General features: G+C 38.2%; 1 protein-coding gene across 2 annotated transcripts in view; it reads left to right on the top strand.

Annotated features, from left to right (window-relative positions):
- MAP2K4 (mitogen-activated protein kinase kinase 4) overlaps positions 1 to 13,861 on the top strand; it is a 111,957-nt gene that overhangs the window by 46,507 nt on the left and 51,589 nt on the right. For both annotated transcript variants that reach the window (XM_028534151.2, XM_028534152.2), the window contains one exon: positions 7,916 to 8,090. In XM_028534151.2, the coding sequence (XP_028389952.1) occupies positions 7,916 to 8,090 (175 nt within the window). The remainder of the gene's footprint in view (positions 1 to 7,915; positions 8,091 to 13,861) is intronic.

Genomic DNA, 13,861 nt, shown 5'->3' with positions numbered 1-13,861 from the left:
ACCTGTTTTTCTGTTATTATGGATCATATTATCTTGCTTTTTTACATACTTGGTGATCTTAGATTGTATGCCAGAGATTGGGTGCTGGATGTTTTTCAATTCTTATAAATACTTTTGAGCTTTGTTCTTGGCTAAGTTACTGAAAATAGTTTGATCCTTTCAGGTCCTTTTCACTTTGGTAGGTGAGACCAGACCCTTATGAGTACTTTCGTAGATTCTCTATAGATTACGGAGTTTTCCACTCTAGTGGCCAGAAACAGAATTGTGTGAGTGTGGGTATTGTTCCCGCTAATCCTTTGGGTGGTTCATTCCTCATGCTGGTATAGGTTCTTGATAGGCCTGTGCTGACTCAGAAGGGACCTCTGCAAAGATGTGAGGTTCTCTTTCTGTGCAGCTCTCTCTCACCCTATACTCTGCCTTTCAAACTCCACTGTCTCCTTAAATACAATGGGAAGGTAATAGCACTCTGGAGAAATACAATGAAGGCCAAAGGGATAATAGATATGTTAATAGATGCAGAACTTGTTAGCAGTAGCAACTGCAAACCAAAGCCTGGGCAAAGAATAGCCCAGAGTGTTATCTCAGGAAGTAAACAAAAGAAGAAACATTTGTTCACCAAATATGTAAGAGTAATAAATCAAAATGCAATTTAAAACAGTGATCTAACACTAGTCACCTGTCAGATTGGCATGTAGGGAAAGGGTATTACTCAATGGGAACTGTGGGCAGGCACCCTTGCTGCTGGTGCTGCTAAATGAGTGCAGACTTGCTATGCAGTGTTACAGTAACAGTGCAGGCCATGTGGTGACTAATACGTCAAAATATATTAAGTGATGTCTACAAGCATTAGGTGTGATATGTCATTTCATAGCCTATACACATAATACAGAAAGATACAAAGGATATATGAAATTGTTAAATAGTGATTTTCTCTGAATTATGATTGATTTTTAAAAAATTTATCTTCTACCTGTGTAGCTTTAAGAGGGATTTAGGATTGGGTAATCTGGTTGTAAAAAGAGGTTCAAGTATTTGTCCCGCTGCTGAATTTGCACAGCAAAATGATATATTTAGTCAGAGTAGGGGTGTTGGTGGAGGGTGGGATACAAGCTATCCCAGGTAACCTTAGCTTTGCCTCTGTATTTCTTTCAAAAAACAAGTGCACCCACCTGTATACAAAGCCCCAGGTAGCTTTATTAGACATATTAGAAAGAAATAAAGCTTTTCTCAGTGTCCAGTCTGATTAATGTTCTAGAACATCATGTTCTTTGGTGATTTTGGAATCTGTAGGATTTCAGAAATTTATGGGTTAGTCTGGGTCAATGGAAGGACAGCAATTAAAGTACTCTAGCAATGATTCAATGTTAAACAGTAAATGGACAAATTGTTCAGTTCTGTCCAGAAGATCAGTTATCAAAGAAAGTGCTCAGGAAGGACTTCAGTGCAAACAGAATAAAAAATAATAGTTTTCAGGTAACAAGATACTTCCCTGATTTCAAAAAATAATTTCTGTACATTGAATTGTACTTTAATGAGGCCTGTATTATATGGACTCAAGCTGTATATTAAGTGTGCTACCTACAATTTTGCTCGTTATGTAAAAGTTGCATTTATCAACACATTTCAGTTTTTTGGGATGCCTATAGCATCCATCTCTCTCTCTCCTTCCCCAACCCCCTACTTCTCCCCCTGTCCCCCTTTCTTACAGAAAGAGCAAGGGGGCTGGAGAATAGCCTCATCTGACTCCCATACAGGCCCTCGCATAGCCACTCCCTTAAGCATTAAGCCGTTAAGACAGTGAGGATCTGACCCACATCAAATAATCTTAGGAACAAAGCCTCGGGTCTGTTGACCACAGAGACAGAGTTTTGGGCAAACTAGAGATAAATCTAGGCTTCAATTGTGTTTCAGCTCCAGGCCCAGAAAAACAGTAAGTCCAGGTGGGGCTACACCATGACTGACATCAGGGCCAGCTGTGGTGACCAATGACTCCCCTAGCACTGATCAATCAATAGTGACAATGACCCTGAAAGGACTGACTGACCTGGAGAACTGATGCATAGTCTATTGAGATTCTTCCCTGGGACTTCCCTTAAGATCCCTGCCTTTAGTGAGCAGATGAAAACCTTTAGGAGGAGGATCCAGCTCTCTCTCCCTCTTCCTCCTGCTCCCTCCCTCCCTCTCCCTACCTGTCTCCCCTCTCATTTCCTTTCCTTTCCTCCCTCTCACTCCCTCTCTCCCTCTCTCCCTCTCTTCCCCTTCCTCTCTCTCTCAAATAAAACATAAGTAAGTAAATAAATACAGTTCTTTAATTTTCTGCTCCTTTATTCTGAATAAATGATTTCCATTCTCAAGGGCCTCAAAGGTGGCTGGAATTCCAGTCATCAAGGCAGCAAGAAGGAGAAAGGGGAAAAAGGATAAAAAGACCTTTCTTCTAGCCAAGTCAGCTCCTTTTCAGTACTACATTTGTATTACTGCCTCTAGCTGCAGGGGAATTTGGCATCTTAGTCTGCTTGGGTTGCCATGACAAAATGCCACAGACTGGGCAGAAATTGATTTCTCACGGTTTTGGAGGCTGGGACGATCAAGGTGCTGACAAGATAGGTTTCATTCTGAGGTTTCTTCTCTTGGCTTATGGGTGATCGCCATCTCACTTGGTGCTCACATGACCTCTTTGTGCAGGTGAGGGTCGGGGAGAGGCTCTCCTGTTTGAGTAACTCTTTCTGTCTCTTCTTGTAAAGGCATGGGTCCTATCAGATGCAGGCTCCATCCTTAGGACTTCATTTTATCTTAATTACCTCCTATAGGCCCTGTCTTCAGTATTCACAATGGGGGTTAGGGCTTTCACAGGAATTTGGCAGTGTTGGGGGGTGGGGCACAATTCAGACTGTAGCAGATGGGAAGGGTAGCAGTTGGGTGTATTGTTACCCCAAATACAAGATCCTAGGGAAAAGAAGAGGAACATGGATATTTGATAGTAATCACTACAGGCTTGTGGCCGAGTTTCCCAGGCTGATAACCAAGGGCTTGGGGTTGGAGCCCTACAGAATGATCATTGAAGAAAGGTAAGGTTAACCTATGTAAAATTATGCATAGGACATTATGAAAGGAAACCTGAGGAATATTTAGGAATTATTTCTGATAAAATACAGTTCCTCTTCTTAAGAAAGTGATAACCCAAAGAGAAGTTGGGGAAGTACAGCTGTAGGTAAATAACTATCAGCAGGTAAGGGCAACCTACAATTGCTGCTGGTTTTTACTTTTCCCCTATCTTCTCAGTGAGTGTATTTTCTACTATTCATATCTTTTTTCCCCCAGGACTTGTATGTAGTTTAGGACAGAAATTGTATCTTAGGACAGAAATTACATTTAGCAGACTGCACATGATCCTGTTGCCCTTGAGAGAGACTCTTGGTGAACCACTTTCGGAAAAAGTTCACCAGGACCTTAAAGCTCCAGGTATAACTCAGTTTCAGTGCATTTCTACAAGGGGACTACAGGGAACCAGTTATAGGGTCTATTACATAGCTATGAAACTTTTGGAGCCTGGAAGATCTTAGGTCACATTGAAGGTATTTTTCTCTCTTTGAACTCTAGGAATTGCATAATTGCATTTAGTTTTATTACTTTCCAGTACTTGGTAAAACTTTTTAAAAAATGTATGGATCTTGATTATATGGAAGTCTAGTTAAGAAGCCTCCTTTCAGTTTGTGTTTGGAACCAGTTGAGAGAGATGCAGGAGCCAGACAGAAATGTAGCTCATTTCTGAGGGCAGAATAATTGACTAACTCCCTCTGCCCTTGAGTAAGTGGACTTACCCACCCCATGAGTCTCTCTTAGAGAGCCATTCACACCCTCTCTGTAGGCGGGCTAGCTTTGAAAGAGAAGAATTGAATTGAGTATCTTCATTTCTTCCTCCATATTCTCTGACCAATCAATAAAGGGCTCAGATGAGAGACTAGATGCTTCTGCATGGGAAGATGAGATATGGAAGAATAAGTGTTCCCTTAAGCAATTGGAAGAGGTTACCCCTAAAATCTTTGATATATTCCATTCACTTATATGGCATCCCTTTATAAAGATAGGACTTGTAGTCTTTGAAAAGGAACATGAAGATATTAACCCATGGGACATACACTGAGTCTAGTAGTCAGTGAATCTGGTAGTAAGATACTCCATGTATACGAGTTGTTTTTTCAAATTTGATTCAAATTAATCAATAAAGTTTATTGATTTTTTTCCCTAGATTTTAATTCTTATTGTTAGTATCTGTAGATTTCACCAAAGTTTATATTGCTATTAAAATTCTACTTACATTTATTTTTTACATAGGAGAGAATATCTTAATGGTAATTTCAGTCTATATCTAAATAGCATCCCTGATGTTAATATCGATCCAAAAATGCATGCTGTTTGAAATACTGTATTCAAGAGATACACTATTTAATTCAGTTTTGTGATCTTAGGCATTAAAAATGTTAGTGTGTAGCTGATTTTTTTAAACTGGAATGTGTATCATTGGATAGTTTAATTATAAGTCCTGTTATAACAAAACAACCGAAACTTGTTTTTATATTAAAGACCTTTAAATCCGAAGGAGAATTTTACTCATTTTTCTATGGTCTTTTTTCCTACTGGACTTTTTTGTGGAGAAGATGTGATAGGGGCTGGGATTGTATTTCTGTCTCAGACTTGAGTTAGTTTGAAACTCAGAACCTTTACCCCCTTCTTTGTTCCCTGAGTGGACCAATAAAAACCAAAACAACACTGGTGGGATGTCTCGGTTAAGACTTGCCCATGTAGAGTACTTAACACACGTTTTAGAAGGAATATGAGTAAATACAAGTTCATAGGCAGAACTTATTTACTGATAGGGCAGTGGCATTGAGGATAACTTTTAGGTTTATGGAGTTGAGCTGAATTTTCAGGCAAGAAATTAATAATAAAACAACTAGGAATTCCCGATACTGTGTACTATAAAGAAGTAACACTTCAATCTTGTTTGACAGATTTGCATTAAGATGAAAAACTGTAACTAAGATTTTGGCTACTTAGTACAGTTGCCTCAGTGATTGACTGCTAGGGTTTAATGGTGAAGGTTTGGGGCAGCTGTCCTGGGCGAGTCCCTAGAGCACTGTGTGTGTCTGTGCACAGCCCTTCTCTGAAGAACTAACATCATGGTTGGACTGACATTTAGAGCAACGGTGTAAAATTGATTTAGTATCACTGAGAAGATTGCCAGCCCAGTATTATTGAAGGCTCTGTGAACATGCCTTGGTGACATCCCACAGCATATTTTTCTGTGGTGTTCATAACTCTTTTCCTGTCTAAATGAAAAGATGGAACTCTGGATAGTAATCACATTCTCCTATTCATCTTTTATTTTTAGCAGGTTTATTGAGATGTAATTCATATACCATACAACTCACCCATTTAAACTGTAAAGTTTAGTTGCTTTTAGTTTAGTCAAAGTTGTGCATCTGTTAAGCTTGCTCAATTTTTGACCATTTTCACTAGTTCAAATAGGTAACCTGCATCCCTTAGCTGTCAATCTTTCTTCACCTTGAAAAAGAAAAAAAACGACCTTCACTAGAAACCATACAGCAGGCTAAATCGTAAGCTAAACTATCAGCCAAGATATTCCATAATTCTAAAACTCAATCTTTAATAGATATATTATAGCTGCTGTTCTGTGATTTTTATGTAGTAATGAACTATTTGTTTGCTGTCTTAGGAATGCTAGCACTAAATGCGCTGTAACACAATGGGATCATGAGACGGATAGCCTTTGCCTTATTTTATTGGTTAGAAGCAAGTTACAGGTCCCATCCATACTTGGAGAGAAGCTTACGCAAGCATGTAAACACTGAGGAAGCAGGGGTCATAGGGACCCTCCTAGAGCCTCTCTGCTACAGCCCTTGAATTAGTGGAGACTTAAAAAATGTTGCTTCCAATTTACACCTAATTTTAATTACCTTTGTTCTGCTCCCTCAATGGTAGGCTTGTACTGTATATTTCATAGAGATGGTGTTTACTTGCCACTGTTCATAGAACAATAATCATTACAAGTAGTGAAACTTCTTTATGTCAGAATAATTCCTGGCTTAATTTGTCTACTTTATGAAAAAGATTACTGAGCAAATTTATCACTGGGCTTGATTTCCATCTTCAAAAGCCACTGATTTCTGGGCTTCTGTGACTCTAGGTTCTAGTGTATACATAATGTTGGTGAAAGTATTGTGTAAAGTGGAAAGAACCTATATGAATGAAAGCTGGTATTATGACATTAATATTATTATTTGATAATCTGGCATTTGGAATGCTGCTTCATTAAGTTGTTGTTTAGACAAAGTATATTAATCTTTGAATTACAATCTTGAATTTTGGCTATTACTTATTTTTTCACCTGGAAGAAATACTATTTGTGTGTGTGTGTGTGTGTGTGTGTGTGTGTGTGTGGTATAATTGACAACATCATATTTATTTTAGGTGTACAACTTAATGATTAAATATTTCTGTATATTGTGAAATTATCACCACAGTAATCCTAGTTAATGTCCATTAGCACATATAGCTACAAATTTGTGTGTGATGGGAACTTTAAAGATCTATGTTCTCAGCCACTTTCAGTTACACAATGCAAGTCACCATATTGTACATTACATTCCCCAGGACTTACTTATTTTATAACTGGAAGTTTGTACCTTTTGACCACTAGTATGCATGGCTGTTCTGGGGGAGCACTTTTAAAATTTAAATATTTTGCCAACTTTAAATATAGCTATAAAAACCAAAAATATCTGAGAAACATTCATAAATTTTGGAAGAAGAAAGATAACCAATCATGTAAGCTTTTACTTGTATCACCAGACCAGATTTTAAAAAAGATCCTAATGATTTAATATGAAATTGAAAAAATATAGATGATATTCAGTGGAATGTTTTTCTTTATATGTGTTTTACTCATTTGATACAGTTTATTCCTACACTCTGTGTGCGTGTGAGTGTGAGAGAGAAAAAGAGATAGGACATTGATTTTATATTTTTCTTTAGATTTGCTCTTTTATAAAATATGGTTGGAAGTTAATATGTTGATCTCAGTTGGAATTTTGGGGATGATATTTTTATTTAGTGAATTTCTGTAATTTAGTGAAAATCTGTAATGAGTGAGCACATTTTTCCATAAACCATCTGTTTTCATTCCATTGCTTTATCTTTTGAACAAGGGCTAAAAGTTTCAAATTTGAGAACCATGGGACAGTCTTCCTCTTAGATCCAGCTGACTATTCATTTTCCTATTTCCCCTGACCTCAGCATGGCATTCATGTGAACAGGGCAGTACACTGACATGCTGGGTCCCACAAATCTTGCCAGAATCACCTAGGAATCTTTAAAAATATACTATTTTCTGCCTTTTGTCCCTAGATATTCTGATTTAATTGCTATGGGATTTAAACAGTCTGCAGATGATTCTAGTGTGCAGCAACATTTGTGAACAGCTGTGCTGGGGAGTGAGGACCTGTAATAGTGTTGGGTAAGGTAGGATAAGAGTTTTCTGGAAATGGGCTTTATAGCTCCTAAGATTCCACATTTAATAATGCGTTTTGCAAAGTTGAAAAAGATCTTATATTTGGAAATCAAAACTGGTTTGTAGAATTAGTTTCTTCAATAAATGAAAATTGGTTTGATGAATCCCATTAAAGCTATGTTTATCGATTACCTAAATTTAGGCCTTTCTGAAGTCAGTGTGCAAAAAACCAAGTTGATACAGATAAAAAAACTGCCCAGACCTGGAAGTCAGGCTGTTTTAGCAAATTATGAGAAAACCAATTTCCTACACATTAATCACTGTTACTAAAATAAAAAATTAAAAACCTATTTAAAATGTGGAAATTGCTTCCTAATATTTTAACAGAGAGAGACTGAGAACACACAGCATTGAGTCATCAGGAAAACTGAAGATCTCCCCCGAGCAACACTGGGATTTCACTGCAGAGGACTTGAAAGACCTTGGAGAAATTGGACGAGGAGCTTATGGTTCTGTCAACAAAATGGTCCACAAACCAAGTGGACAAATAATGGCAGTTAAAGTAGGTGAAGCCCATAATTATTTTTGGTGCTTTAATCCATTAGGTGCAATTTCTTGGTGTGGTAGTACTACTATTGATCTGTTTTTACTTTTCTGGTAAATATGGGTGTTTATAAAACTGTTTCTCCGAGTTCTTTGTGGCTGTTTTGTGTAGAGGTTGTCTTACTGGTGGCACATTTTCTCTCTCTCTGGAACCATGAGTGTATGAAGTACGTTCACTGCACTTTTGGCATGATGCATTAACATGTTTTATACTTCAGGCCCTTCCACTGCCAAGGTGAGTTCAGGCCAGGTGGCTGCATCCCTGGGAGCAGGGCAGTGCTGCACTGAGCCAGGCGGGGAGCTGGAAGAAGAGGCAGCACACTGGGTTGGGCAGGGTGCGGGGCTAGGGCTAACAGCAGTCTTACTGAAGGTTTCTTGGAAACCACGCACATGCTGTTGCCACTAACCTCAACCTTACTCGGTCCTGACCGGCTCGGCTTCTGTTTGTTTATTTCATCTCCACTCAGTACTGCCCTGTTCCCTGGTTGGAAAGTTGTACTGAAATGCATACCTTGTGATAATGCTGTCACATTCTGTCCTTATTGTAAGTGTCATGCCATTTGACGTGTTCATTTAAAAAAAAAATAAAAAATGACCAGATACAGAGGTTGGCCCACAGACTGTACCTGGCAGGCTTATGTTGGTACCTGTGAAGAACTACTGGTTTCCATCCAACTTTTAATAGGCCTCTGTAATTGTAATTTGTTCAGATGTTTAATGAATATTTGCTCTGTATAAAACATTTTAGGAAAATTAACAGTTGGGGTGAGGGGAAATTTAAAGAGAAAAGAAAAAGAGATTTAGAGACTGTCATTAAACTTAAAACTCTTAGAGTAATAAATAATGTCCCAGTTTGCAAGAATTGAGAATGGGTTTGCAGACAATCTATAACCATCTTCCAGTTAATCCCCTATTTTGAGAATTTATCAAAGGAGCCCAGTTTCTTACTTGATTTTGGGGCGTGGATTCACATCATATAATATAAAAGACTACCTGTGTTGAAGTTTATTGTGAGCAAAATGTTACTATTTAGCCTCCTTCATTGTTGAGCATTTCTATTTCTTGGGTCATATGAAACTAATGAGAAATTACTCGTGGGAAAATTTGATTCTCTGTATGGAGTCTTAATCTTGTTTTTGGTCATATTCTTTTACATTGTGATGAGAACTATAGACATTTTTCTTAGGAAGATGAATATATGTATGAAATTTTGCATATAACCCATAGACCTCTAAAGATGAAGATGCTAAGGCCTTTGCTCTGGAATATGTGTTGAAATAAAATGTTTTTATTAGAATGTGAATTATTTCTCTTTTCACTTTGTGCCACTGCTGTGTAAGTACAGAGTCATTTCATTTAGACTCTCCTGGATGTGCGTTGAATTGGTTCATGACACTTTTACTCAGCTGGGTCTTAAGGAAAATTTGTCCTACATAACTGAAGCTCTAACTTTCTTCCCCAGTACTAGGGAAGGTACTTTTAAGTAATTATGTTCTGCTCTTTTCAGTTTGTGCTGTGTGTGCTTTACTGTGTTAATCAACATTGTAATCTGTTTTAGTAATCTGAATTAGCCATCATTAATAGGTTTTAAAGGTAAATAAAGAAGGTACTTCATCTTGACATTTAAAAAGTTTTTCTTAATTTGATAACATTTGGAACTGTATAATGCTTACTCAAGTTTTTAAGGAATTTGAAAGTAAAAATAGGAAATTGTCTGCCATTTGTAATTTGACCTTATTTTGAAAGCCTCTGTTTAATGCTATTAAAAGTCACAACTCTTCAGAAATACTTCTAAAGTTGCCTTGGGACTTACAGATTGGTAATAGTCACATTTATACTTACTATCTGATACTGTCTATCTTTAGCACCTTGAATTCTTGAGCAAGCATGATAGTTTAGCATGAAGGTGGTAATATGGTATATTAATCAACGTATTGATGGGATGTGCTTGATTCCAATTTGATGACTGATATGTACCATCTACTATAAATTTTAAAATATATTTATTGTTGGTCTCTTTGAAAAAGCTTAGCCTTTCATCACACCAACAATAGTTAGTTCCCTCATTTAGGCACACAAACCAGATTGACAAGGACAAATATGTAGAATCAATGTGTAATTAAGGAGTTCAATTTGACATTATACATGTAGAAAGTGAATTATTGAGCACCCACTGTGTTTAGCTCTGAAATTAGGACTGTAGAGATTTAAATGAACTATGGGACAATGATTCACAGTCCTGTGAGTTTTCTATTTCTGTTGGTGAAATGAGAAATACACTTGAAGTAGCGCTATACTAGTGTTTAATATGTACTTTGGGACTCTAGAAGGAGTACTGTATTAAATATTAAGCTTATCCTGAATTATCCTTAAGATTTACTTGCACTATTTGTACAGAATTAAACTGTATATTAGCCTGATATTTAAATAATTATTATTTCTAATTTTTAGTTTTGAGGGAGCCCTTCCCCAAGTTTATTTAACCAAATAGAAGAAATGTTTGAAAAGGTGACTTCTTAGTTACTAGAAATAATTATCTCCAAGAGTTAATTTGAAAATTGGTTAAGATATAGTATATCAGATTCAGTAACATAACATTGTAAGAGTAATACTTATGATAATTTTTTGACCACTGGCCTGAGGATAGTCCTTAAGTTGCCAATGAGATTCTATGGTAGCACCAGAGATGTGGAAAATTTTAACCCTTCAATTTTAATTGCACAGCCCTGAGGAAATGGACCTTACTCGTCTGTGAGGGGTAGTTGGACTACTAGTTTGTCTAACTCTGCCTGAATGACAGGGTCATAGGGGCTGCCGAGGGCAAGCTCATTGTTTCCCCAGGGTCTTCCAAAGCTGAGGAAGGACAACCTTTGACTCTGGCTGGGTACCTCAGACTTTGGTCAGCATCCTCTGCAAATAACATGCAGTGCCCATTTTGCATGATAGTGGGGTAACCACTGAGTGAAAACTTTAGTAGACATGTACAGTGACTGTCCTCTAAGTAAAGTAGATGCCTGGTTAGCCCACTGGTAGGGCTAATCATAAAAAAAAAAGTCTCAGATTCAGAACAAATGTTTGAAGAAGCACTCAGGATTGGGTTTTTGAGCTAGGATTAGAAACACACAGGAGAGTTAAGTCCACAGATGATCAGACTCACAATGTCACAGTAAATCCAGGGACACAGGAGTTCAGAGAAAATAGCTGAGATGCCATAGTGCAGGCCCATGGGTTGGAAGTGAGCGGAGTGACAAAGACATTGCTAACATGGGGAGGAATGATCTGTACCTTCAAGTCCCGACCATGTGTCCCCACCTGACCCTGCCTACAGAGTCCATCTGGTTTTCCTAGACTACCAGCTTCCCTGTTGTCTTCCAACAGACTTATGTCCAGACTGATTTCTTGAAGGTATGCATGCCCTGTTCCTATCTATGGGCTCTGAGGGAAAAAAAAACAGGGTAGAGTAGAAGAGAATGAAAACGAGAGGCATAAGGGAATGAAATTGCTGTCACTAAAGATGGAAGGCAATGAAGTTGTTATTGGAGGGTTAATGCTGGAATAAAACTGTCATCTCATTGGAGAATGGAACTAATATTGGGCAGGTAGGTGGGGATAGCAAGGTGTTATGTTAAGGTTGTCACCATTGGTCATTATGATGAGCTTTTAGTCTTCCACTTGCAAAGTAACCTGGGTTAACCAGAAAAACAAATTGGCTGTTTGAGGTTAGATGCTTGGGCCAGACTGAGTTAGTGATGTGACCCTGTACTGAAGGGTTTCAGGTATTGTCCCTTTCTTGGTGACCTGCCTAACTTGTCTTGTTTCTTCAACATTCGGTGTTTTTTTCTCTTCCAACTCCCCTGTTGCATTGATTTGAGTGTTCCTGATCTCTGGCTGTAACCTGACTTCCATTCCTGCATCCCTACTTCTCTTTGGTATTTGGATCTTGATTTTAGTGTCCTTGACCTGGAATTGCCATCTCGGTTAACCCCTAGGTTTTCTGGGAAGGATCAGAGCCCTATGTCTGACAGGGTCAGCCTCCCCCCAGTCCAGCCCATCCCTGAGGAGACTGAGGTTTCATTGGCTCATTAGGAAGGCCTCCTTGGTGTAGAGGGTACTGCATGTAGGGGAGGACAAGGCTCTACACAGAATGGCTTGGCGTGTTTTCCCTGCTGCTGGTGGGGCCTTGTCATTTCTGTCACAAGTTCTTACTGAGTAATTTTGGTAGGGATTGTAATATTAGAGAAGGTTCATTTTAGTATTTAAACATTGGTCTTGCACATTGTTCTGAAAGCACTGGGATGATAGTTGATAGGATGGCCTTAAATTGGAAGTGCTTTTTTCTGATAGTAAAGAATGTTTTGTTAGGCAATTATGCTGCATTTCAAAAGGCTACACAGTGCTAGTGTTTGATTATCCAGATCACTTGTGGGATGCACATTCATGACTATCTCGTTTTAAATTCAGACTGATTCCAGTATCTTATGCTTTCGTTTGGCTAGATTATATGGCTTAATTAAGAAATACATGGTTGATTGAGCCATATTATTTTATGCTTCTTAATGTGGCTTAAATGTTGTGTTGTTGCAAATGAAAGTGTAAGTGGGTCACTTCTGGGAGTGGACAGATTGCAAAGATGTGTCAGGGCTGCCCTTTAGTCAGCCTTGGTTTTGAACTCAGGTCCCTTGTGGAGTTGGGGTTGGAATTCCTAGTATACATGCATTTCTTTTGCTGTTGTTCTTAGTGGTTTTCAGTGTGGGTTTATTTAGTTAACAGAATTATATGAACACCCCAGTAAATACAATAGACAAAATTAGTATGATTTTGGTTGATGTAAGGGACAGGAGGGGGGAGACCTGCCTACCACTATTGGAAGTCCATGGGGCGTGACCTCTGAGGAAACCTTTGGAGTCCAAGTGGGACAGTTTGGAAATGGCTGCTCTCGGTGAACCTCAGACAACTGTGATGTGTTTCTGAACATTCCGACACCTAGTTTCTGAAACTCTCTACCAGCATTTGGTTGATTTGACTCAACTGTGACATACTACCATATCCCAGGTTACATAGTTACTTGGAGGAAAACATGTCTTACCACACCTTACTCAAAATGAGGGTCATCTAAACCAATATTTTGTATACCTCTTGCACATTTTTGTATCATTCTTTGCTGTCTTGTGATCATGCCTCTGAGATTGGTTATACATCAGATTTTTACTTATTGCACTTTATTGTTGTGGATACTGAAGTAATGGTCTGTCATTTTTGATCTGTATGTAGGCCCTCAAAAATTTTAATACTAAGATTAACATTGTGTCCTTTACATGTGGATGATGTAATAAGTAAGGAGGAAGAAAATGATATCACCCTTATCATGATATACAAGCTTGTCCCATTAACTTTGTGCTCAGGGCAGCTCTTCCCATGATATAATATTGCATATGTTTTTGGAACTAATCTTCCAGGCTCTCTGATAATGCATAGCAGAAGATATGGAATTAATTGGGCCTCAGTATTCTCAGAGGAATGGGAGGTACTACTATTAATTAATTAATTTGAGTAAGATACAATTGAGAATTCACTAAATTGATTTTAAAGATGGATGGTTTTGCAGTTAAGATTTAGTATCCTTTCTTCCTGTCTTAGTAAAAGCACATGTTGTCATAATTTCAAACAATCCATTTAACAGACACTACTTGTTACTCTTTGACGTGAAAACCATTTTTGCACCTGTGATCA

The sequence above is a fragment of the Phyllostomus discolor genome, chromosome 8, assembly GCF_004126475.2.
Source record: "Phyllostomus discolor isolate MPI-MPIP mPhyDis1 chromosome 8, mPhyDis1.pri.v3, whole genome shotgun sequence".
Lineage (NCBI taxonomy): Eukaryota > Metazoa > Chordata > Mammalia > Chiroptera > Phyllostomidae > Phyllostomus > Phyllostomus discolor.
This window is presented reverse-complemented; position numbering and strand designations above follow the sequence as displayed.